This window comes from Oncorhynchus masou, chromosome 24 (genome assembly GCF_036934945.1).
Source record: "Oncorhynchus masou masou isolate Uvic2021 chromosome 24, UVic_Omas_1.1, whole genome shotgun sequence".
Lineage (NCBI taxonomy): Eukaryota > Metazoa > Chordata > Actinopteri > Salmoniformes > Salmonidae > Oncorhynchus > Oncorhynchus masou.
Window position 1 is genome coordinate 117,286,907 of NC_088235.1, and position 24,456 is coordinate 117,311,362.

General features: G+C 48.4%; 1 protein-coding gene across 1 annotated transcript in view; it reads right to left on the reverse strand.

Moving 5' to 3' along the window:
- Positions 1-24,456, reverse strand: part of herc2 (HECT and RLD domain containing E3 ubiquitin protein ligase 2) — a 284,448-nt gene that overhangs the window by 77,638 nt on the left and 182,354 nt on the right. Inside the window, exons 63-66 of the mRNA XM_064936237.1 lie at positions 23,831-23,975; positions 21,879-22,104; positions 5,265-5,439; positions 4,815-4,986 (exon numbers count right to left, since the gene is read on the reverse strand). Of these exons, the coding sequence (XP_064792309.1) occupies positions 4,815-4,986; positions 5,265-5,439; positions 21,879-22,104; positions 23,831-23,975 (718 nt within the window). The remainder of the gene's footprint in view (positions 1-4,814; positions 4,987-5,264; positions 5,440-21,878; positions 22,105-23,830; positions 23,976-24,456) is intronic.

A 24,456-nucleotide genomic window follows, 5' to 3' on the forward strand; every position in this document is an offset into this window, starting at 1 on the left:
TTGCTGCTATAACAGCCTCCACTCTTCAGGGAAGGCTTTCCACTAGATGTTGGAACATTGCTGCTGTAACAGCCTCCACTCTTCTGGGAAGGCTTTCCACTAGATGTTGGAACATTGCTGCTATAACAGCCTCCACTCTTCTGGGAAGGCTTTCCACTAGATGTTGGAACATTGCTGCTGGGACTTACTAATGCTCTAGTGGCTGAATGGAAGTGAGGTCAGACACTGATGTTGGACGATTAGGCCTGGCTCGCTGTCGGAGTTCCAACTCATCCCAAAGGTGTTCGATGGGGTTGAGGTCAGGACTCTGTGCAGACCAGGCAAGTTCTTCCACACCGATCTTGACAAACCAGTCATGCTGAAACAGGAACGGGCCATCCCCAAACTATTGCCACGAAGTTGGAAGCACAGAATTGTCTAAAATGTCATTGTATACTGTAGTGTTAAGATCTCCCTTCACTGGAACTAAGGGGCCCGAACCATTAAAAACATCCGCAAATCATTATTCCTCATCCACCAAACTTTACAATTGGCATTATGCATTGGGGCAGGTCGCCTTCTCCTGGCACCCGCCAAATCCAGATTCATCCGTCGGACTGCCAGATGGGGAAGCGTGATTCATCACTCCAGAGAACGCGTTTCCACTTCCTGAAGCTCCCGACAAACAGTTCTTGTACTGACGTTGCCTCCAGAGGCAGTTTGGAACTCGGTAGTGAGTGTTGCAACCGAGGACTAGTAACTAGAAACATCTTGGTCGATGAGAGTCCGATGTTCTTTTTACGTGTATTTTTTCATGTATAGACGCACCCTATGTGTTAAAAAAATCTACTACATTGTATGTACTGAGCTGGTCTGATTCTTTAAGCACCGAGATTAAAAATGAAGACATGCAAATTACTAAAGAGGGATCTAGAGATCAAGATAGCCTCACCAGAAGAAATCAACCTGTTCCTGACCCGCCTCCTCCTTCTGCCACTGGCCTTCGCAGGTGCTGTTGTTATGCTCCTGAATTTACTGTTCAGAGGCTAATGGCTAGGCTAGCGGCGAGGCTAGCGGCTAGGCTAGCGGCTAGGCCAGCAACCTTTTCCATGTAGAAGTTATCCTACCATGTATACTGATCTGCGTGCCAGTTATATCACATTTCATACGCACATTTTCGTGGAACAGTTTCAATTACTTTTAAATAAAGTCTTCATATATCAAAATCAATGTTGTGTGGTTAATTAAAATTATATCTCAATAAAAATGATACAAATCTAAAATCAACATGTAAAAATAGTCTACATAAAGCCAAAAAATAAAAACACTACAGCCCACAGGTAGAAAATAGGGAGTCGGGACTATCAAAAACAAACAAACAAACAATCGACTAAATGGGCCCAACCGAGGACAGACTATTATTAAAGGTTCTAAATGGGTTCAGCCCAACCGAGGACAGACTATTATTAAAGGTTCTAAATGGGTTCAGCCCAACCGAGGACAGACTATTATTAAAGGTTCTAAATGGGTTCAGCCCAACCGAGGACAGACTATTATTAAAGGTTCTAAATGGGTTCAGCCCAACCGAGGACAGACTATTATTAAAGGTTCTAAATGGGTTCAGCCCAACCGAGGACAGACTATTATTAAAGGTTCTAAATGGGTTCAGCCCAACCGAGGCCAGACTATTGTTAAAGGTTCTAAATGGGTTCAGCCCAACTGAGGACAGACTATTATTAAAGGTTCTAAATGGGTTCAGCCCAACCGAGGACAGACTATTATTAAAGGTTCTAAATGGGTTCAGCCCAACCGAGGACAGACTATTATTAAAGGTTCTAAATGGGTTCAGCCCAACCGAGGACAGACTATTATTAAAGGTTCTAAATGGGTTCAGCCCAACCGAGGACAGACTATTATTAAAGGTTCTAAATGGGTTCAGCCCAACCGAGGCCAGACTATTGTTAAAGGTTCTAAATGGGTTCAGCCCAACTGAGGACAGACTATTATTAAAGGTTCTAAATGGGTTCAGCCCAACCGAGGACAGACTATTATTAAAGGTTCTAAATGGGTTCAGCCCAACCGAGGACAGACTATTATTAAAGGTTCTAAATGGGTTCAGCCCAACCGAGGACAGACTATTATTAAAGGTTCTAAATGGGTTCAGCCCAACCGAGGACAGACTATTATTAAAGGTTCTAAATGGGTTCAGCCCAACCGAGGCCAGACTATTGTTAAAGGTTCTAAATGGGTTCAGCCCAACCGAGGACAGACTATTATTAAAGGTTCTAAATGGGTTCAGCCCAACCGAGGACAGACTATTATTAAAGGTTCTAAATGGGTTCAGCCCAACCGAGGACAGACTATTATTAAAGGTTCTAAATGGGTTCAGCCCAACCGAGGACAGACTATTATTAAAGGTTCTAAATGGGTTCAGCCCAACCGAGGACAGACTATTATTAAAGGTTCTAAATGGGTTCAGCCCAACCGAGGACAGACTATTATTAAAGGTTCTAAATGGGTTCAGCCCAACCGAGGACAGACTATTGTTAAAGGTTCTAAATGGGTTCAGCCCAACCGAGGACAGACTATTATTAAAGGTTCTAAATGGGTTCAGCCCAACCGAGGACAGACTATTATTAAAGGTTCTAAATGGGTTCAGCCCAACCGAGGACAGACTATTATTAAAGGTTCTAAATGGGTTCAGCCCAACCGAGGACAGACTATTATTAAAGGTTCTAAATGGGTTCAGCCCAACCGAGGACAGACTATTGTTAAAGGTTCTAAATGGGTTCAGCCCAACCGAGGACAGACTATTATTAAAGGTTCTAAATGGGTTCAGCCCAACCGAGGACAGACTATTATTCCGCTCTACGCGCTTCAGGACTCGCCGGTCCAGTTCTGTGAGCTTCTGTGGTCTACCACTTTGTGGCTGAGCCGTTGTTGCTCCTAGACATTTCTACTTCACATTAACACCACTTACAGTTGACCTGGGCAGCTCTAGTAGGGCAGAAATTTGATTAACTGACTTGTTGGAAAGGTGGCATCCTGTGACGGTGCCACGCTGAAAGTCACTGAGCTTTTCAGTAAGGACCATTCTACTGCCAATGTTTGTCTATGGAGATTGCATGGCTGTGTGCTCTATTTTTTCCACCGGTCAGCAACGGGTTGTGGCTGAAATAGCAGAATCCACACATCTCAAGGGGTGTCAACATACTGCTGTATTTGTAGTAGACTGTCCTTAGTGGCAGTCCAAAACATTTCAGGAAGTCCTGGGGAAGGGGATAGGTGTTAGGGACTAGGGGGTTAGGGACTAGGGGGTTAGGGACTAGTGGGTCGAGACTAGGAAGTAGGGGGTTAGGGACTAGGGAGTCGGGGGTTAGGGGCTAGGGAGTCGGGGCTAGGGAGTCGGAGCTAGGGAGTCGGGGCTAGGGAGTCGGGGCTAGGGAGTCGGGGCTAGGGAGTCGGGGCTAGGGAGTCGGGGCTAGGGAGTCGGGGCTAGGGAGTCGGGGCTAGGGAGTCGGAGCTAGGGAGTCGGAGCTAGGGAGTCGGAGCTAGGGAGTCGGGGCTAGGGAGTCGGAGCTAGGGAGTCGGAGCTAGGGAGTCGGAGCTAGGGAGTCGGAGCTAGGGAGTCGGAGCTAGGGAGTCGGAGCTAGGGAGTCGGAGCTAGGGAGTCGGAGCTAGGGAGTCGGAGCTAGGGAGTCGATAGTAGTGGGTCGGGGCTAGGGAGTCGGGGTTCGGGAGTCGGGGCTAGGGAGTAGAGAGTAGTGGGTCGGAGCTAGGGAGTAGAGAGTAGTGGGTCGGGGCTAGGGAGTAGAGTAGTGGGTCGGGGCTAGGGAGTCGGGGCTAGGGGGTAGAGAGTAGTGGGTCGGAGCCAGGGAGTAGATAGTAGTGGGTCGGGGCTAGGGAGTCGGGGTTCGGGAGTCGGGGCTAGGGAGTAGAGAGTAGTGGGTCGGGGCTAGGGAGTAGAGAGTAGTGGGTCGGGGCTAGGGAGTAGGGAGTCGGGGCTAGGGAGTCGGGGCTAGGGAGTCGGGGCTAGGGAGTAGGGAGTCGGGGCTAGGGAGTCGGGGCTAGGGAGTAGGGAGTCGGGGCTAGGGAGTCGGGGTTAGGCAGTAGGGAGTCGGGGCTTGGGACTAGTGGGTCGGGGCTAGGGAGTGGATAGTAGGGAGTCGGGGCTAGGGAGTCGGGGCTAGGGAGTAGGGAGTAGGGGCTAGGGAGTCGGGGCTAGGGAGTCGGGGTTAGGCAGTAGGGAGTTGGGGCTTGGGAGTTGGGGCTTGGGACTAGTGGGTCGGGGCTAGGGAGTGGATAGTAGGGAGTCGGGGCTTGGGTCTCTTCTCTCCATTCTTGTCTGTCTGCCAGGGGTTAGGGACTAGGGGGTAGGGACAAGGGGTTAGGGACTAGAGGTTAGTGTTCCTCGCCTTTCCATTCTTGTCTGTCTGCCAGGGGTTAGGGACTAGGGGGTAGGGACAAGGGGTTAGGGACTAGAGGTTAGTTTTCCTCACCTTTCCATTCTTGTCTGTCTGCCAGGGGTTAGGGACTAGGGGGTAGGGACAAGGGGTTAGGGACTAGAGGTTAGTGTTCCTCGCCTTTCCATTCTTGTCTGTCTGCCAGGGGTTAGGGACTAGGGGGTAGGGACAAGGGGTTAGGGACTAGAGGTTAGTTTTCCTCACCTCTCCATTCTTGTCTGTCTGCCAGGGGTTAGGGACTAGGGGGTAGGGACAAGGGGTTAGGGACTAGAGGTTAGTTTTCCTCACCTCTCCATTCTTGTCTGTCTGCCAGGGGTTAGGGACTAGGGGGTAGGGACAAGGGGGTAGGGACAAGGGGTTAGTGTTCCTCACCTCTCCATTCTTGTCTGTCTGCCAGGGGTTAGGGCTGACCCTCTCCTCCACCTCTGTGGGAACAGGGGGTCCCTCTGACTCAGAGGGGCTGGATGCTGAGGAGGAGTCAGGGGGGGGGCACTCCATGGGGACCATCATACAAGCTGGCATCAGGGCACCAACCACAGCATCCCTGACATCACACATTAAATCAGAGCACCAATCACAGCATCCCTGACATCACCAATACAACACACATTAAATCAGAGCACCAATCACAGCATCCCTGACATCACACATTAAATCAGAGCACCAATCACATCATCCCTGACATCACCAATACAACACACATTAAATCAGAGCACCAATCACAGCATCCCTGACATCACCAATACAACACACATTAAATCAGAGCACCAATCAGGAGTCTGACCTGGTATACATGATCTGTAGGGCTGAGAGGAGTCTTACCTGGCATACATGATCTGTAGGGCTGAGAGGACATGGGACAGGGCCTGTTGCTTGGCCTGGTTCCCATCCAGAGACAGTAGTATTTTAGCCAGAGAGGGGCGGTTGGGTCGAACTCCATTACTGTGGCCACTCATCTTATTGTTCACCGCCGAGGAGTCACTGTCTGACTGGACGCCTGGAGTACACAGGACACACATACAAAAAACGTCAATATTTAATATTCATCACTTGACGCAAAAAGTGGTATTTCACCAAACCCCAGCCTCATCCCGAGTCTTTGTCTATATCCCTAATCCAAGCCAGACCTGAGTCCTATCCTAATCAAAGCCCGACCTGAGTCCTATTCTAATCCAAACCAGACCTGAAGTCCGATCCTAACCCTAACCAGACCTGAGTCCTATCCTAATCCAAACCAGACCTGAAGTCCGATCCTAACCCTAACCAGACCTGAGTCCTATCCTAATCCAAACCAGACCTGAAGTCCTATCCTAATCCAAGCCAGACCTGAGTCCTATCCTAATCCAAACCAGACCTGAGTCCTATCCTAATCCAAACTAGACCTGAGTCCTATCCTAATCCAAGCCAGACCTGAGTCCTATCCTAATCCAAACCAGACCTGAGTCCTATCCTAATCCAAACCAGACCTGAGTCCGATCCTAATCCAAACCAGACCTGAGTCCGATCCTAATCCAAACCAGACCTGAGTCCGATCCTAACCCTAATCCAAACCAGACCTGAGTCCTATCCTAATCCAAACCAGACCTGAGTCCGATCCTAATCCAAACCAGACCTGAGTCCGATCCTAACCCTAATCCAAACCAGACCTGAGTCCGATCCTAATCCAAACCAGACCTGAGTCCGATCCTAACCCTAATCCAAACCAGACCTGAGTCCTATCCTAATCCAAACCAGACCTGAGTCCGATCCTAATCCAAACCAGACCTGAGTCCTATCCTAATCCAAACCAGACCTGAGTCCTATCCTAATCCAAACCAGACCTGAGTCCTATCCTAATCCAAACCAGACCTGAGTCCTATCCTAATCCAAACCAGACCTGAGTCCTATCCTAATCCAAGCCAGACCTGAGTCCTATCCTAATCCAAACCAGACCTGAGTCCTATCCTAATCCAAACCAGACCTGAGTCCGATCCTAATCCAAACCAGACCTGAGTCCGATCCTAATCCAAACCAGACCTGAGTCCGATCCTAACCCTAATCCAAACCAGACCTGAGTCCTATCCTAATCCAAACCAGACCTGAGTCCAATCCTAATCCAAACCAGACCTGAGTCCGATCCTAACCCTAATCCAAACCAGACCTGAGTCCTATCCTAATCCAAACCAGACCTGAGTCCGATCCTAATCCAAACCAGACCTGAGTCCGATCCTAATCCAAACCAGACCTGAGTCCGATCCTAATCCAAACCAGACCTGAGTCCGATCCTAACCCTAATCCAAACCAGACCTGAGTCCTATCCTAATCCAAACCAGACCTGAGTCCGATCCTAATCCAAACCAGACCTGAGTCCGATCCTAACCCTAATCCAAACCAGACCTGAGTCCTATCCTAATCCAAACCAGACCTGAGTCCGATCCTAATCCAAACCAGACCTGAGTCCGATCCTAACCCTAATCCAAACCAGACCTGAGTCCTATCCTAATCCAAACCAGACCTGACTCCTATCCTAATCCAAACCAGACCTGAGTCCTATCCTAATCCAAGCCAGACCTGAGTCCTATCCTAATCCAAACCAGACCTGAGTCCTATCCTAATCCAAACCAGACCTGAGTCCGATCCTAACCCTAATCCAAGCCAGACCTGAGTCCTATCCTAATCCAAACCAGACCTGAGTCCTATCCTAATCCAAACCAGACCTGAGTCCGATCCTAATCCAAACCAGACCTGAGTCCGATCCTAATCCAAACCAGACCTGAGTCCGATCCTAATCCAAACCAGACCTGAGTCCGATCCTAACCCTAATCCAAACCAGACCTGAGTCCTATCCTAATCCAAACCAGACCTGAGTCCGATCCTAATCCAAACCAGACCTGAGTCCGATCCTAACCCTAATCCAAACCAGACCTGAGTCCTATCCTAATCCAAACCAGACCTGAGTCCGATCCTAATCCAAACCAGACCTGAGTCCGATCCTAACCCTAATCCAAACCAGACCTGAGTCCTATCCTAATCCAAACCAGACCTGAGTCCGATCCTAATCCAAACCAGACCTGAGTCCTATCCTAATCCAAACCAGACCTGAGTCCTATCCTAATCCAAGCCAGACCTGAGTCCTATCCTAATCCAAACCAGACCTGAGTCCTATCCTAATCCAAACCAGACCTGAGTCCTATCCTAATCCAAGCCAGACCTGAGTCCTATCCTAATCCAAACCAGACCTGAGTCCTATCCTAATCCAAACCAGACCTGAGTCCGATCCTAATCCAAACCAGACCTGAGTCCGATCCTAATCCAAACCAGACCTGAGTCCGATCCTAACCCTAATCCAAACCAGACCTGAGTCCTATCCTAATCCAAACCAGACCTGAGTCCAATCCTAATCCAAACCAGACCTGAGTCCGATCCTAACCCTAATCCAAACCAGACCTGAGTCCTATCCTAATCCAAACCAGACCTGAGTCCGATCCTAATCCAAACCAGACCTGAGTCCGATCCTAACCCTAATCCAAACCAGACCTGAGTCCTATCCTAATCCAAACCAGACCTGAGTCCGATCCTAATCCAAACCAGACCTGAGTCCGATCCTAACCCTAATCCAAACCAGACCTGAGTCCTATCCTAATCCAAACCAGACCTGACTCCTATCCTAATCCAAACCAGACCTGAGTCCTATCCTAATCCAAGCCAGACCTGAGTCCTATCCTAATCCAAACCAGACCTGAGTCCTATCCTAATCCAAACCAGACCTGAGTCCGATCCTAACCCTAATCCAAGCCAGACCTGAGTCCTATCCTAATCCAAACCAGACCTGAGTCCTATCCTAATCCAAACCAGACCTGAGTCCGATCCTAATCCAAACCAGACCTGAGTCCGATCCTAATCCAAACCAGACCTGAGTCCGATCCTAATCCAAACCAGACCTGAGTCCTATCCTAATCCAAGCCAGACCTGAGTCCTATCCTAATCCAAACCAGACCTGAGTCCTATCCTAATCCAAACCAGACCTGAGTCCGATCCTAACCCTAATCCAAGCCAGACCTGAGTCCTATCCTAATCCAAGCCAGACCTGAGTCCTATCCTAATCCAAACCAGACCTGAGTCCTATCCTAATCCAAACCAGACCTGAGTCCGATCCTAATCCAAACCAGACCTGAGTCCGATCCTAACCCTAATCCAAACCAGACCTGAGTCCTATCCTAATCCAAACCAGACCTGAGTCCGATCCTAATCCAAACCAGACCTGAGTCCGATCCTAATCCAAACCAGACCTGAGTCCGATCCTAACCCTAATCCAAACCAGACCTGAGTCCTATCCTAATCCAAACCAGACCTGAGTCCGATCCTAATCCAAACCAGACCTGAGTCCGATCCTAACCCTAATCCAAACCAGACCTGAGTCCTATCCTAATCCAAACCAGACCTGAGTCCGATCCTAATCCAAACCAGACCTGAGTCCGATCCTAACCCTAATCCAAACCAGACCTGAGTCCTATCCTAATCCAAACCAGACCTGAGTCCGATCCTAATCCAAACCAGACCTGAGTCCTATCCTAATCCAAACCAGACCTGAGTCCTATCCTAATCCAAGCCAGACCTGAGTCCTATCCTAATCCAAACCAGACCTGAGTCCTATCCTAATCCAAACCAGACCTGAGTCCTATCCTAATCCAAGCCAGACCTGAGTCCTATCCTAATCCAAACCAGACCTGAGTCCTATCCTAATCCAAACCAGACCTGAGTCCGATCCTAATCCAAACCAGACCTGAGTCCGATCCTAATCCAAACCAGACCTGAGTCCGATCCTAATCCAAACCAGACCTGAGTCCGATCCTAACCCTAATCCAAACCAGACCTGAGTCCTATCCTAATCCAAACCAGACCTGAGTCCGATCCTAATCCAAACCAGACCTGAGTCCGATCCTAACCCTAATCCAAACCAGACCTGAGTCCTATCCTAATCCAAACCAGACCTGAGTCCGATCCTAATCCAAACCAGACCTGAGTCCGATCCTAACCCTAATCCAAACCAGACCTGAGTCCTATCCTAATCCAAACCAGACCTGAGTCCGATCCTAATCCAAACCAGACCTGAGTCCGATCCTAACCCTAATCCAAACCAGACCTGAGTCCTATCCTAATCCAAACCAGACCTGACTCCTATCCTAATCCAAACCAGACCTGAGTCCTATCCTAATCCAAGCCAGACCTGAGTCCTATCCTAATCCAAACCAGACCTGAGTCCTATCCTAATCCAAACCAGACCTGAGTCCGATCCTAACCCTAATCCAAGCCAGACCTGAGTCCTATCCTAATCCAAACCAGACCTGAGTCCTATCCTAATCCAAACCAGACCTGAGTCCGATCCTAATCCAAACCAGACCTGAGTCCGATCCTAATCCAAACCAGACCTGAGTCCTATCCTAATCCAAACCAGACCTGAGTCCTATCCTAATCCAAGCCAGACCTGAGTCCTATCCTAATCCAAACCAGACCTGAGTCCTATCCTAATCCAAACCAGACCTGAGTCCGATCCTAACCCTAATCCAAGCCAGACCTGAGTCCTATCCTAATCCAAGCCAGACCTGAGTCCTATCCTAATCCAAACCAGACCTGAGTCCTATCCTAATCCAAACCAGACCTGAGTCCGATCCTAACCCAAGCCAGACCTGAGTCCTATCCTAATCCAAGCCAGACCTGAGTCCTATCCTAATCCAAACCAGACCTGAGTCCTATCCTAATCCAAACCAGACCTGAGTCCTATCCTAATCCAAGCCAGACCTGAGTCCTATCCTAATCCAAACCAGACCTGAGTCCTAACCTAACCTAATCCAAACCAGACCTGAGTCCGATCCTAACCCTAATCCAAGCCAGACCTGAGTCCGATCCTAATCCAAGCCAGACCTGAGTCCTATCCTAATCCAAACCAGACCTGAGTCCTATCCTAATCCAAGCCAGACCTGAGTCCTATCCTAATCCAAACCAGACCTGAGTCCTATCCTAATCCAAACCAGACCTGAGTCCGATCCTAACCCTAATCCAAACCAGACCTGAGTCCTATCCTAATCCAAACCAGACCTGAGTCCGATCCTAATCCAAACCAGACCTGAGTCCGATCCTAACCCTAATCCAAACCAGACCTGAGTCCTATCCTAATCCAAACCAGACCTGAGTCCGATCCTAATCCAAACCAGACCTGAGTCCGATCCTAACCCTAATCCAAACCAGACCTGAGTCCTATCCTAATCCAAACCAGACCTGAGTCCGATCCTAATCCAAACCAGACCTGAGTCCGATCCTAACCCTAATCCAAACCAGACCTGAGTCCTATCCTAATCCAAACCAGACCTGAGTCCTATCCTAATCCAAACCAGACCTGAGTCCTATCCTAATCCAAGCCAGACCTGAGTCCTATCCTAATCCAAACCAGACCTGAGTCCGATCCTAACCCTAATCCAAGCCAGACCTGAGTCCTATCCTAATCCAAACCAGACCTGAGTCCGATCCTAATCCAAACCAGACCTGAGTCCGATCCTAATCCAAACCAGACCTGAGTCCTATCCTAATCCAAACCAGACCTGAGTCCTATCCTAATCCAAGCCAGACCTGAGTCCTATCCTAATCCAAACCAGACCTGAGTCCGATCCTAACCCTAATCCAAGCCAGACCTGAGTCCTATCCTAATCCAAGCCAGACCTGAGTCCTATCCTAATCCAAACCAGACCTGAGTCCGATCCTAATCCAAACCAGACCTGAGTCCGATCCTAACCCTAATCCAAGCCAGACCTGAGTTCTATCCTAATCCAAGCCAGACCTGAGTCCTATCCTAATTCAAACCAGACCTGAGTCCTATCCTAATCCAAACCAGACCTGAGTCCTATCCTAATCCAAGCCAGACCTGAGTCCTATCCTAATCCAAACCAGACCTGAGTCCTATCCTAATCCAAACCAGACCTGAGTCCGATCCTAACCCTAATCCAAGCCAGACCTGAGTCCTATCCTAATCCAAGCCAGACCTGAGTCCTATCCTAATCCAAACCAGACCTGAGTCCTATCCTAATCCAAGCCAGACCTGAGTCCTATCCTAATCCAAACCAGACCTGAGTCCGATCCTAACCCTAACCCAAGCCCGACCTGAAGTCCGATCCTAACCCAAGTCAGACCTGAGTCCTATCCTAATCCAAACCAGACCTGAGTCCTATCCTAATCCAAACCAGACCTGAGTCCGATCCTAACCCTAACCCAAGCCCGACCTGAAGTCCGATCCTAATCCAAGCCAGACCTGAGTCCTATCCTAATCCAAACCAGACCTGAGTCCGATCCTAACCCTAACCCAAGCCCGACCTGAAGTCCGATCCTAACCCAAGTCAGACCTGAGTCCTATCCTAACCCAAGCCAGACCTGAGTCCTATCCTAACCCTAATCCAAGCCAGACCTGAGTCCTATCCTATCCTAACCCAAGCCAGACCTGAGTCCTATCCTAACCCTAACCCAAGCCAGACCTGAGTCCTATCCTAACCCTAATCCAAACCAGACCTGAGTCCGATCCTAACCCTAATCCAAACCAGACCTGAGTCCTATCCTAATCCAAACCAGACCTGAGTCCGATCCTAATCCAAACCAGACCTGAGTCCGATCCTAACCCTAATCCAAACCAGACCTGAGTCCTATCCTAATCCAAACCAGACCTGAGTCCGATCCTAATCCAAACCAGACCTGAGTCCGATCCTAACCCTAATCCAAACCAGACCTGAGTCCTATCCTAATCCAAACCAGACCTGAGTCCTATCCTAATCCAAACCAGACCTGAGTCCTATCCTAATCCAAGCCAGACCTGAGTCCTATCCTAATCCAAACCAGACCTGAGTCCGATCCTAACCCTAATCCAAGCCAGACCTGAGTCCTATCCTAATCCAAACCAGACCTGAGTCCTATCCTAATCCAAACCAGACCTGAGTCCGATCCTAATCCAAACCAGACCTGAGTCCGATCCTAATCCAAACCAGACCTGAGTCCTATCCTAATCCAAACCAGACCTGAGTCCTATCCTAATCCAAGCCAGACCTGAGTCCTATCCTAATCCAAACCAGACCTGAGTCCTATCCTAATCCAAACCAGACCTGAGTCCGATCCTAACCCTAATCCAAGCCAGACCTGAGTCCTATCCTAATCCAAGCCAGACCTGAGTCCTATCCTAATCCAAACCAGACCTGAGTCCGATCCTAATCCAAACCAGACCTGAGTCCGATCCTAACCCTAATCCAAGCCAGACCTGAGTTCTATCCTAATCCAAGCCAGACCTGAGTCCTATCCTAATTCAAACCAGACCTGAGTCCTATCCTAATCCAAACCAGACCTGAGTCCTATCCTAATCCAAGCCAGACCTGAGTCCTATCCTAATCCAAACCAGACCTGAGTCCTATCCTAATCCAAACCAGACCTGAGTCCGATCCTAACCCTAATCCAAGCCAGACCTGAGTCCTATCCTAATCCAAGCCAGACCTGAGTCCTATCCTAATCCAAACCAGACCTGAGTCCTATCCTAATCCAAGCCAGACCTGAGTCCTATCCTAATCCAAACCAGACCTGAGTCCGATCCTAACCCTAACCCAAGCCCGACCTGAAGTCCGATCCTAACCCAAGTCAGACCTGAGTCCTATCCTAATCCAAACCAGACCTGAGTCCTATCCTAATCCAAACCAGACCTGAGTCCGATCCTAACCCTAACCCAAGCCCGACCTGAAGTCCGATCCTAATCCAAGCCAGACCTGAGTCCTATCCTAATCCAAACCAGACCTGAGTCCGATCCTAACCCTAACCCAAGCCCGACCTGAAGTCCGATCCTAACCCAAGTCAGACCTGAGTCCTATCCTAACCCAAGCCAGACCTGAGTCCTATCCTAACCCTAATCCAAGCCAGACCTGAGTCTATCCTATCCTAACCCAAGCCAGACCTGAGTCCTATCCTAACCCTAACCCAAGCCAGACCTGAGTCCTATCCTAACCCTAATCCAAACCAGACCTGAGTCCGATCCTAACCCTAATCCAAACCAGACCTGAGTCCTATCCTAATCCAAACCAGACCTGAGTCCGATCCTAATCCAAACCAGACCTGAGTCCGATCCTAACCCTAATCCAAACCAGACCTGAGTCCTATCCTAATCCAAACCAGACCTGAGTCCGATCCTAATCCAAACCAGACCTGAGTCCGATCCTAACCCTAATCCAAACCAGACCTGAGTCCTATCCTAATCCAAACCAGACCTGAGTCCTATCCTAATCCAAACCAGACCTGAGTCCTATCCTAATCCAAGCCAGACCTGAGTCCTATCCTAATCCAAACCAGACCTGAGTCCGATCCTAACCCTAATCCAAGCCAGACCTGAGTCCTATCCTAATCCAAACCAGACCTGAGTCCTATCCTAATCCAAACCAGACCTGAGTCCGATCCTAATCCAAACCAGACCTGAGTCCGATCCTAATCCAAACCAGACCTGAGTCCTATCCTAATCCAAACCAGACCTGAGTCCTATCCTAATCCAAGCCAGACCTGAGTCCTATCCTAATCCAAACCAGACCTGAGTCCTATCCTAATCCAAACCAGACCTGAGTCCGATCCTAATCCAAGCCAGACCTGAGGTTTATCCTAATCCAAACCAGACCTGAGTCCGATCCTAATCCAAACCAGACCTGAGTCCGATCCTAACCCTAATCCAAGCCAGACCTGAGTTCTATCCTAATCCAAGCCAGACCTGAGTCCTATCCTAATTCAAACCAGACCTGAGTCCTATCCTAATCCAAACCAGACCTGAGTCCTATCCTAATCCAAGCCAGACCTGAGTCCTATCCTAATCCAAACCAGACCTGAGTCCTATCCTAATACAAACCAGACCTGAGTCCGATCCTAACCCTAATCCAAGCCAGACCTGAGTCCTATCCTAATCCAAGCCAGACCTGAGTCCTATCCTAATCCAAACCAGACCTGAGTCCTATCCTAATCCAAGCCAGACCTGAGTCCTATCCTAATCCAAACCAGACCTGAGTCCGATCCTAACCCTAACCCAAGCCCGACCTGAAGTCCGATCCTAACCCAAGTCAGACCTGAGTCCTATCCTAACCCAAGCCAGACCTGAGTCCTATCCTAACCCTAATCCAAGCCAGACCTGAGTCCTATCCTAATCCAAACCAGACCTGAGTCCTATCCTAATCCAAACCAGACCTGAGTCCGATCCTAATCCAAACCAGACCTGAGTCCGATCCTAACCCTAATCCAAACCAGACCTGAGTCCTATCCTAATCCAAACCAGACCTGAGTCCGATCCTAATCCAAACCAGACCTGAGTCCGATCCTAACCCTAATCCAAACCAGACCTGAGTCCTATCCTAATCCAAACCAGACCTGAGTCCGATCCTAATCCAAACCAGACCTGAGTCCGATCCTAACCCTAATCCAAACCAGACCTAATCCTAATCCAAACCAGACCTGAGTCCTATCCTAATCCAAGCCAGACCTGAGTCCTATCCTAATCCAAACCAGACCTGAGTCCTATCCTAATCCAAACCAGACCTGAGTCCTATCCTAATCCAAACCAGACCTGAATCCAAAGCCAGACCTGAGTCCTATCCTAATCCAAACCAGACCTGAGTCCTATCCTAATCCAAACCAGACCTGAATCCTAATCAAGCCAAACCAGACCTGAGTCCTATCCTAATCCAAACCAGACCTGAGTCCGATCCTAATCCAGACCTGAGTCCTATCCTAATCCAAACCAGACCTGAGTCCTATCCTAATCCAAACCAGACCTGAGTCCTATCCTAATCCAAGCCAGACCTGAGTCCTATCCTAATCCAAACCAGACCTGAGTCCTATCCTAATCCAAACCAGACCTGAGTCCGATCCTAACCCTAATCCAAGCCAGACCTGAGTCCTATCCTAATCCAAGCCAGACCTGAGTCCTATCCTAATCCAAACCAGACCTGAGTCCTATCCTAATCCAAACCAGACCTGAGTCCGATCCTAACCCTAATCCAAGCCAGACCTGAGTCCTATCCTAATCCAAGCCAGACCTGAGTCCTATCCTAATCCAAACCAGACCTGAGTCCTATCCTAATCCAAACCAGACCTGAGTCCTATCCTAATCCAAGCCAGACCTGAGTCCTATCCTAATCCAAACCAGACCTGAGTCCTATCCTAATCCAAATCAGACCTGAGTCCGATCCTAACCCTAATCCAAGCCAGGCCTGAGTCCTATCCTAATCCAAGCCAGACCTGAGTCCTATCCTAATCCAAACCAGACCTGAGTCCTATCCTAATCCAAGCCAGACCTGAGTCCTATCCTAATCCAAACCAGACCTGAGTCCGATCCTAACCCTAACCCAAGCCCGACCTGAAGTCCGATCCTAACCCAAGTCAGACCTGAGTCCTATCCTAACCCAAGCCAGACCTGAGTCCTATCCTAACCCTAACCCAAGCCAGACATGAGTCCTATCCTAACCCTAATCCAAACCAGACCTGAGTCCTATCCTAATCCAAACCAGACCTGAGTCCGATCCTAATCCAAACCAGACCTGAGTCCGATCCTAACCCTAATCCAAACCAGACCTGAGTCCTATCCTAATCCAAACCAGACCTGAGTCCGATCCTAATCCAAACCAGACCTGAGTCCGATCCTAATCCAAACCAGACCTGAGTCCTATCCTAATCCAAACCAGACCTGAGTCCTATCCTAATCCAAGCCAGACCTGAGTCCTATCCTAATCCAAACCAGACCTGAGTCCTATCCTAATCCAAACCAGACCTGAGTCCGATCCTAACCCTAATCCAAGCCAGGCCTGAGTCCTATCCTAATCCAAGCCAGACCTGAGTCCTATCCTAATCCAAACCAGACCTGAGTCCTATCCTAATCCAAGCCAGACCTGAGTCCTATCCTAATCCAAACCAGACCTGAGTCCGATCCTAACCCTAACCCAAGCCCGACCTGAAGTCCGATCCTAACCCAAGTCAGACCTGAGTCCTATCCTAACCCAAGCCAGACCTGAGTCCTATCCTAACCCTAATCCAAGCCAGACCTGAGTCCTATCCTATCCTAACCCAAGCCAGACCTGAGTCCTATCCTAACCCTAACCCAAGCCAGACATGAGTCCTATCCTAACCCTAATCCAAACCAGACCTGAGTCCTATCCTAATCCAAACCAGACCTGAGTCCGATCCTAATCCAAACCAGACCTGAGTCCGATCCTAACCCTAATCCAAACCAGACCTGAGTCCTATCCTAATCCAAACCAGACCTGAGTCCGATCCTAATCCAAACCAGACCTGAGTCCGATCCTAATCCAAACCAGACCTGAGTCCTATCCTAATCCAAACCAGACCTGAGTCCTATCCTAATCCAAGCCAGACCTGAGTCCTATCCTAATCCAAACCAGACCTGAGTCCTATCCTAATCCAAACCAGACCTGAGTCCGATCCTAACCCTAATCCAAGCCAGACCTGAGTCCTATCCTAATCCAAGCCAGACCTGAGTCCTATCCTAATCCAAACCAGACCTGAGTCCTATCCTAATCCAAACCAGACCTGAGTCCTATCCTAACCCTAATCCAAGCCAGACCTGAGTCCTATCCTAATCCAAGCCAGACCTGAGTCCTATCCTAATCCAAACCAGACCTGAGTCCTATCCTAATCCAAACCAGACCTGAGTCCTATCCTAATCCAAGCCAGACCTGAGTCCTATCCTAATCCAAACCAGACCTGAGTCCTATCCTAATCCAAACCAGACCTGAGTCCTATCCTAACCCTAATCCAAGCCAGACCTGAGTCCTATCCTAATCCAAGCCAGACCTGAGTCCTATCCTAATCCAAACCAGACCTGAGTCCTATCCTAATCCAAGCCAGACCTGAGTCCTATCCTAATCCAAACCAGACCTGATTCCGATCCTAACCCTAACCCAAGCCCGACCTGTAGTCCGATCCTAACCCAAGTCAGACCTGAGTCCTATCCTAACCCAAGCCAGACCTGAGTCCTATCCTAACCCTAATCCAAGCCAGACCTGAGTCCTATCCTATCCTAACCCAAGCCAAACCTGAGTCCTATCCTAACCCTAATCCAAGCCAGACCTGAGTCCTATCCTAACCCAAGCCAGACCTGAGTCCTATCCTAACCCTAATCCAAGCCAGACCTGAGTCCTATCCTAACCCTAATCCAAGCCAGACCTGAGTCCTATCCTAACCCAAGCCAGACCTGAGTCCTATCCTAACCCTAACCCAAGCCAGACCTGAGTCCTATCCTAACCCTAACCCAAACCAGACCTGAGTCCTATCCTAACCCAAACCAGACCTGAGTCCTATCCTAACCCAAACCAGACCTGAGTCCTATCCTAACCCAAACCAGACCTGAGTCCTATCCTAACCCATGTATTAGTAGTTAGGGGGTTTGTAACCTCTACTCCCTGCCCCATCTAGACTCTTGACTCAAAGCCCTGAATCTACTACCAGTTGTAGCTCCTGTACTGAGATATAGATTACCACGGTACGGGGCTTGTGTTTGTGCTTGCTATGTTGTTCCTGATTTTCTGTCCAGAGCAGTGGCTCCATCAGCAAGCATTGCTGTCACCACCACTCACAGTCTTTCGATCCCTCCCACCTCTCTCGCTGAGATTGCTGAAGCTCAGGACCAAGAGGTCAGTGACCTTAGGTAGAACAAAGAAGCTTCCAGTGAGCATCCAGGTCAAATTGGATTCAAAATACTCCAAGGAATCCTGTTCAGGAGGATCCCTGTTGAATGAAAAGGCATATCAACTTGTGGTAGGCAAGGGCCTTGCGGGTTGTTTTCTAGATGACTTTCATGACCTTCCACTGCGCGGCCATTTGGATGGAGGAAGACTCTTCTTCGCATCTCTGAGGTTGCTTGGTGGTCATCCAGAGAGGAGTGTTTTGCTATAGCCTACCTGCGATTGGAAGACACCGATAAACCTCAGCGGCATCAGATTCAAATCGCGAGAAGAACTCCCGCCTGCTGAGCGCAGTCCGTGCCATCCGTGGTTTGGATTTCCTGTTGGCACTGCGATCGTGTTCCTGGCCTGTCAGATGATTTCCTTGTTGTGGGTTTACAAAAGGGATCGCGGAAAATGTTTAATGGACACGGACGCGTCTTCCGATCTCCTGTGAGATTCATCCTTTTCTCCTTACTCGGGGCGGCAGGGTAGCCTAGTGGTTAGAGCGTTGGACTGGTAACCGAAAGGTTTCAAGTTCAAATCCCCGAGCTGACAAGGTACAAATCTGTCGCTCTGCCCCTGAACAGGCAGTTAACCCACTGTTCCCAGGCCGCCATTGAAAATAAGAATTTGTTCTTAACTGACTTGCCTAGTAAAATAAATAAAATATATATATTTTTTAAATTACTGTTTCTAGAGATCATCCACTGTCGGCTTACTGTTTATTTTCTGGGGGGAAATTTGATTTGAATGTCAAACGACTATGAACTGAACTTGAACTGAATAAACTAATGGGAAAAGACGAATCATTTCCTGGTTAGGCGCATCCCAATAGGCTAATATAGCCTAAACTGAATTTGAACTTAAACAAAACGTTAAATAAGGTTATTCGGTCATTGTGATGTTTATGAATATTTGTGTGCGTTTGTTAAAATAATACATTGAAATTATATTATTTGTGGGGGTTATTATTTTGTATTGCATTTTTTCTGAAGCATATCATTGGGGCGGCAGGGTAGCCTAGTGGTTAGAGCGTTGGACTAGTAACCGAAAGGTTGCAAGTTCATATCCCCGAGCTGACAACCTGTCGTTCTGCCCCTGAACAGGCAGTTAACCCACTGTTCCTAGGCCGTCATTGAAAATAAGAATTTGTTTATTTGACTTGCCAAGTTAAATAAAAATGTATGTTGATATGTTTGTGATGGATTTTAAAAAGTCATTATTTAATTGACACATCACCTACTACGTTCCACGTGTTTTTCATGCTATAAGTCTTCTTTAAAAGTATAATAAATTATACTGTTATACAGTTACCTAGGTATGAGGAGGGTTAGGGTTACTAGCTGTAGAGAGGTTAGGTAACCTAGGTATGAGGAGGGTTACTAGCTGTAGAGAGGTCAGGTAACCTAGGTATGAGGAGGGTTACTAGCTGTAGAGAGGTCAGGTAACCTAGGTATGAGGAGGGTTACTAGCTGTAGAGAGGTCAGGTAACCTAGGTATGAGGAGGGTTAGGGTTACTAGCTGGAGAGAGGTCAGGTAACCTAGGTATGAGGAGGGTCAGGGTTACTAGGTATGAGGAGGGTTAGGGTTACTAGCTGTAGAGAGGTCAGGTAACCTAGGTATGAGGAGGGTTACTAGCTGTAGAGAGGTCTGGTAACCTAGGTATGAAGAGGGTTAGGGTTACTAGCTGTAGAGAGGTCAGGTAACCTAGGTATGAGGAGGGTTACTAGCTGTAGAGAGGTCAGGTAACCTAGGTATGAGGAGGGTTACTAGCTGTAGAGAGGTCAGGTAACCTAGGTATGAGGAGGGTTACTAGCTGTAGAGAGGTTAGGTAACCTAGGTATGAGGAGGGTTAGGGTTACTAGCTGTAGAGAGGTCTGGTAACCTAGGTATGAGGAGGGTTACTAGCTGTAGAGAGGTCAGGTAACCTAAGTATGAGGAGGGTTACTAGCTGTAGAGAGGTCAGGTAACCTAGGTATGAGGAGGGTTAGGGTTACTAGCTGTAGAGAGGTCAGGTAACCTAGGTATGAGGAGGGTTAGGGTTACTAGCTGGAGAGAGGTCAGGTAACCTAGGTATGAGGAGGGTTAGGGTTACTAGCTGGAGAGAGGTCAGGTAACCTAGGTATGAGGAGGGTTAGGTAACCTAGGTATGAGGAGGGTTAGGGTTACTAGCTGTAGAGAGGTCAGGTAACCTAGGTATGAGGAGGGTTACTAGCTGTAGAGAGGTCTGGTAACCTAGGTATGAGGAGGGTTAGGGTTACTAGGTATGAGGAGGGTTAGGGTTACTAGCTGTAGAGAGGTCAGGTAACCTAGGTATGAGGAGGGTTAGGGTTACTAGCTGTAGAGAGGTCAGGTAACCTAGGTATGAGGAGGGTTAAGGTTACTAGCTGTAGAGAGGTCAGGTAACCTAGGTATGAGGAGGGTTAGGGTTACTAGCTGTAGAGAGGTCAGGTAACCTAGGTATGAGCAGGGTTAGGGTTACTAGCTGTAGAGAGGTCAGGTAACCTAGGTATGAGGAGGGTTACTAGCTGTAGAGAGGTCAGGTAACCTAGGTATGAGGAGGGTTACTAGCTGTAGAGAGGTCAGGTAACCTAGGTATGAGGAGGGTTAGGGTTACTAGCTGTAGAGAGGTCAGGTAACCTAGGTATGAGGAGGGTTAGGTAACCTAGGTATGAGGAGGGTTAGGGTTACTAGGTATGAGGAGGGTTAGGGTTACTAGTTGTATAGAGGTCTGGTAACCTAGGTATGAGGAGGGTTAGGGTTACTAGTTGTATAGAGGTCTGGTAACCTAGGTATGAAGAGGGTTAGGGTTACTAGCTGTAGAGAGGTCAGGTAACCTAGGTATGAGGAGGGTTAGGGTTACCAGCTGTAGAGAGGTCAGGTAACCTAGGTATGAGGAGGGTTAGGTAACCTAGGTATGAGGAGGGTTAGGGTTACTAGGTATGAGGAGGGTTAGGGTTACTAGTTGTATAGAGGTCTGGTAACCTAGGTATGAGGAGGGTTAGGGTTACTAGCTGTAGAGAGGTCAGGTAACCTAGGTATGAGGAGGGTTACTAGCTGTAGAGAGGTCTGGTAACCTAGGTATGAGGAGGGTTAGGGTTACTAGGTATGAGGAGGGTTAGGGTTACTAGCTGTAGAGAGGTCAGGTAACCTAGGTATGAGGAGGGTTAGGGTTACTAGCTGTAGAGAGGTCAGGTAACCTAGGTATGAGGAGGGTTAAGGTTACTAGCTGTAGAGAGGTCAGGTAACCTAGGTATGAGGAGGGTTAGGGTTACTAGCTGTAGAGAGGTCAGGTAACCTAGGTATGAGCAGGGTTAGGGTTACTAGCTGTAGAGAGGTCAGGTAACCTAGGTATGAGGAGGGTTAGGGTTACTAGCTGTAGAGAGGTCAGGTAACCTAGGTATGAGGAGGGTTAGGGTTACTAGCTGTAGAGAGGTCAGGTAACCTAGGTATGAGGAGGGTTAGGGTTACTAGCTGTAGAGAGGTCAGGTAACCTAGGTATGAGGAGGGTTAGGGTTACTAGCTGTAGAGAGGTCAGGTAACCTAGGTATGAGGAGGGTTAGGGTTACTAGCTGTAGAGAGGTCAGGTAACCTAGGTATGAGGAGGGTTAGGGTTACTAGCTGTAGAGAGGTCAGGTAACCTAGGTATGAGGAGGGTTAGGGTTACTAGCTGTAGAGAGGTCTGGTAACCTAGGTATGAGGAGGGTTAGGGTTACTAGCTGTAGGTTACCTAAGTATGATGCCCCTAGAGAGTCCCTGGCGGTCTGGAAGAGGACAGGCTCGTGGACAGAGGGGGTGGTGACATCTACGGTGGTCCAGGCGACGCTGTGGGAAGAGCCACAGGCAACACGGGTGATCTTCTGTCCCTCTAAACCCTGAACCAGGGTGGGCTTCCTGTTCACCGTGGTGGTCCCGTTACCCTGCTGGCCATGGTCGTTGTCCCCCCACGCAAACACCTGGTGGAACAGTACAGATACACTTACAGATACTAACACACCTCTGTCTCCCTCTCTCACATCTCTATAGCTGAAGGTGAAACCGAACACTTAGCCCTTTATCGAGTGGCCGCTTGCTGACGTGTTCAAAAGTGATCACTCGAGTCGGTGTTTCGGTCAAAATGAACATTGAGACAATAAGACGTCCGAACTGCCCGCCACTTTTCAACATTCAAACATTCTAAATCCATTTCCGAGCATCGTCTCCCGCGGCGACGTGTCTTGTAGCATGTAGGCAGACACCGCCGCGTACTGTGATAGAGGAACAAAACAACATGCCTCCTCTACTGCACCAGATATTTACAAGTATATTAGGGCTGTCCCCGAAAGAGTTGGCTGTTCTTCCTCAATTCCTAAACGGGTATTTTTCCATATATAGACACACATTATGTATTTAATAAAACTATTGGCACTGAGCTTGTCTGCTGCTTTAAGTGGACAGTTTGATGAAATATTTAAGACAACTAATGACTCAAGAGGGAGCCAGAGATCAAGATAACCAGACTTGTGGATTAATCCCCCTCCCACAGATACAGACGTTACGCTGCTGAAGTTGCCGGTAATAATCTCCACCAGGAGTCGGCAGCCTGTTTCACGTGGAATGAAAATGTATTTCTACCGCTGTTATGATTTACATATGTGGAATAGCTTAATTTAAATTATAAGATTTCTAAATCACATTCATCTCTCTACAACAAACTTGAAACATTGTATCAACTATCAACCGGGTCCGGCCCGAAGCTAGTAGTAAACTCGAAACATTGTATCAACTATTCTGGGCCATCAGCGTTTCCCATGCCAGGGAGCTCAGGACAGACTCGATTGCCTCAGGAATGTGCATACCGAGTGCTCCAAGTGTTCTGTTTGAAATTCAGCCTCTCCTTCTAAGAACCCTAACTCACAGACATTAAGGTCAGCTCTTTCTCTCCTTAAAACATCTCTCTCTCTCAATTCAAAGGGCTTTATTGGCATATGAAACATATGTTAACGTTACCAAAGCAAGTGAAATGTATAATAAACTAAAGTAAAATAAACAATAAAAATTGAACAATAAACATTACTCACAAAAGTTCCAAAATAATATTTCTAATGTCTATATACAGTGTTGTAACAACGTGCAAATAGTTACAGTACAAAAGGGAAAATAAATAAACATAAATATGGGTGGTACAGTGCATTCGGAAAGTATTCAGACCCCTTGACTTTCTCCACATTTTGTTACGTTACAGCCTTATTCTAAAATGGATTAAATAGTTTTTTCCCCCTCAATCTACTCAATACCCCATAACGACAAGGCAAAAAAACGTTTTTCAGAAATGTTGGCCTGGTGTCTGATGTGGAGGAGGCCTAGCCTGGTGTCTGATGTGGAGGAGGCCTAGCCTGGTGTCTGATGTGGAGGAGGCCTAGCCTGGTGTCTGATGTGGAGGAGGCCTAGCCTGGTGTCTGACGTGGAGGAGGCCTAGCCTGGTGTCTGACGTGGAGGAGGCCTAGCCTGGTGTCTGATGTGGAGGAGGCCTAGCCTGGTGTCTGATGTAGAGGAGGCCTAGCCTGGTGTCTGACGTGGAGGAGGCCTAGCCTGGTGTCTGACGTGGAGGAGGCCTAGCCTGGTGTCTGATGTGGAGGAGGCCTAGCCTGGTGTCTTGCCAACTAGTCTGAACAGCTCGGAGGCGTGGAGGCCAGTACCCACCTGTCCAGTCTCGGTGACAGCCAGGCAGTGCAGCGCCCCCACAGCCACGTGGATGATCTTCTTCCCCCTCAGCCCCTCCACCATCTGAGGCTTACGCACATGGACGTCTGTCCCGTGGCCCAGACGGAAGTAGTCCCCTTTACCCCTGGTTGAGAAACAGACAGTTATTCACCTTGATCCCTGGGTAGAACATCACAGAAACCAGGGCCCTACCAGGGCTCTACCAGGGCTCTACCTCGCTGCTTTTCTCTTCTACCTGATAATTCATTGCATCCACCTGGTGTCCACTGGCGTTGAGGTCCAGATTTGAGTTTGAGGGACAAACAGTTCGCAAATATTAAGATTTGATTTTAAATGTAACCACCTACGCTTGTTCAGGGGACTGCGCTGTTAATGTGCGAAAGCTACAGCACTTAGTAGTGGGGCTTGCGACAGCAGCCACACTGGAGATAATATATGAATTAATTTAGATTTATAGTTGTTATTATTATTATTCTTTACAACGTTACTCCTCTTACACCATTTAAGATAAAAACACCCTTCGAACTTTGAAAGTGTGTGAATAACAACTTTTGGATATATTTTCTACTTTTTAATCTACTAAACTTTTTGTCCTCCATCCACTT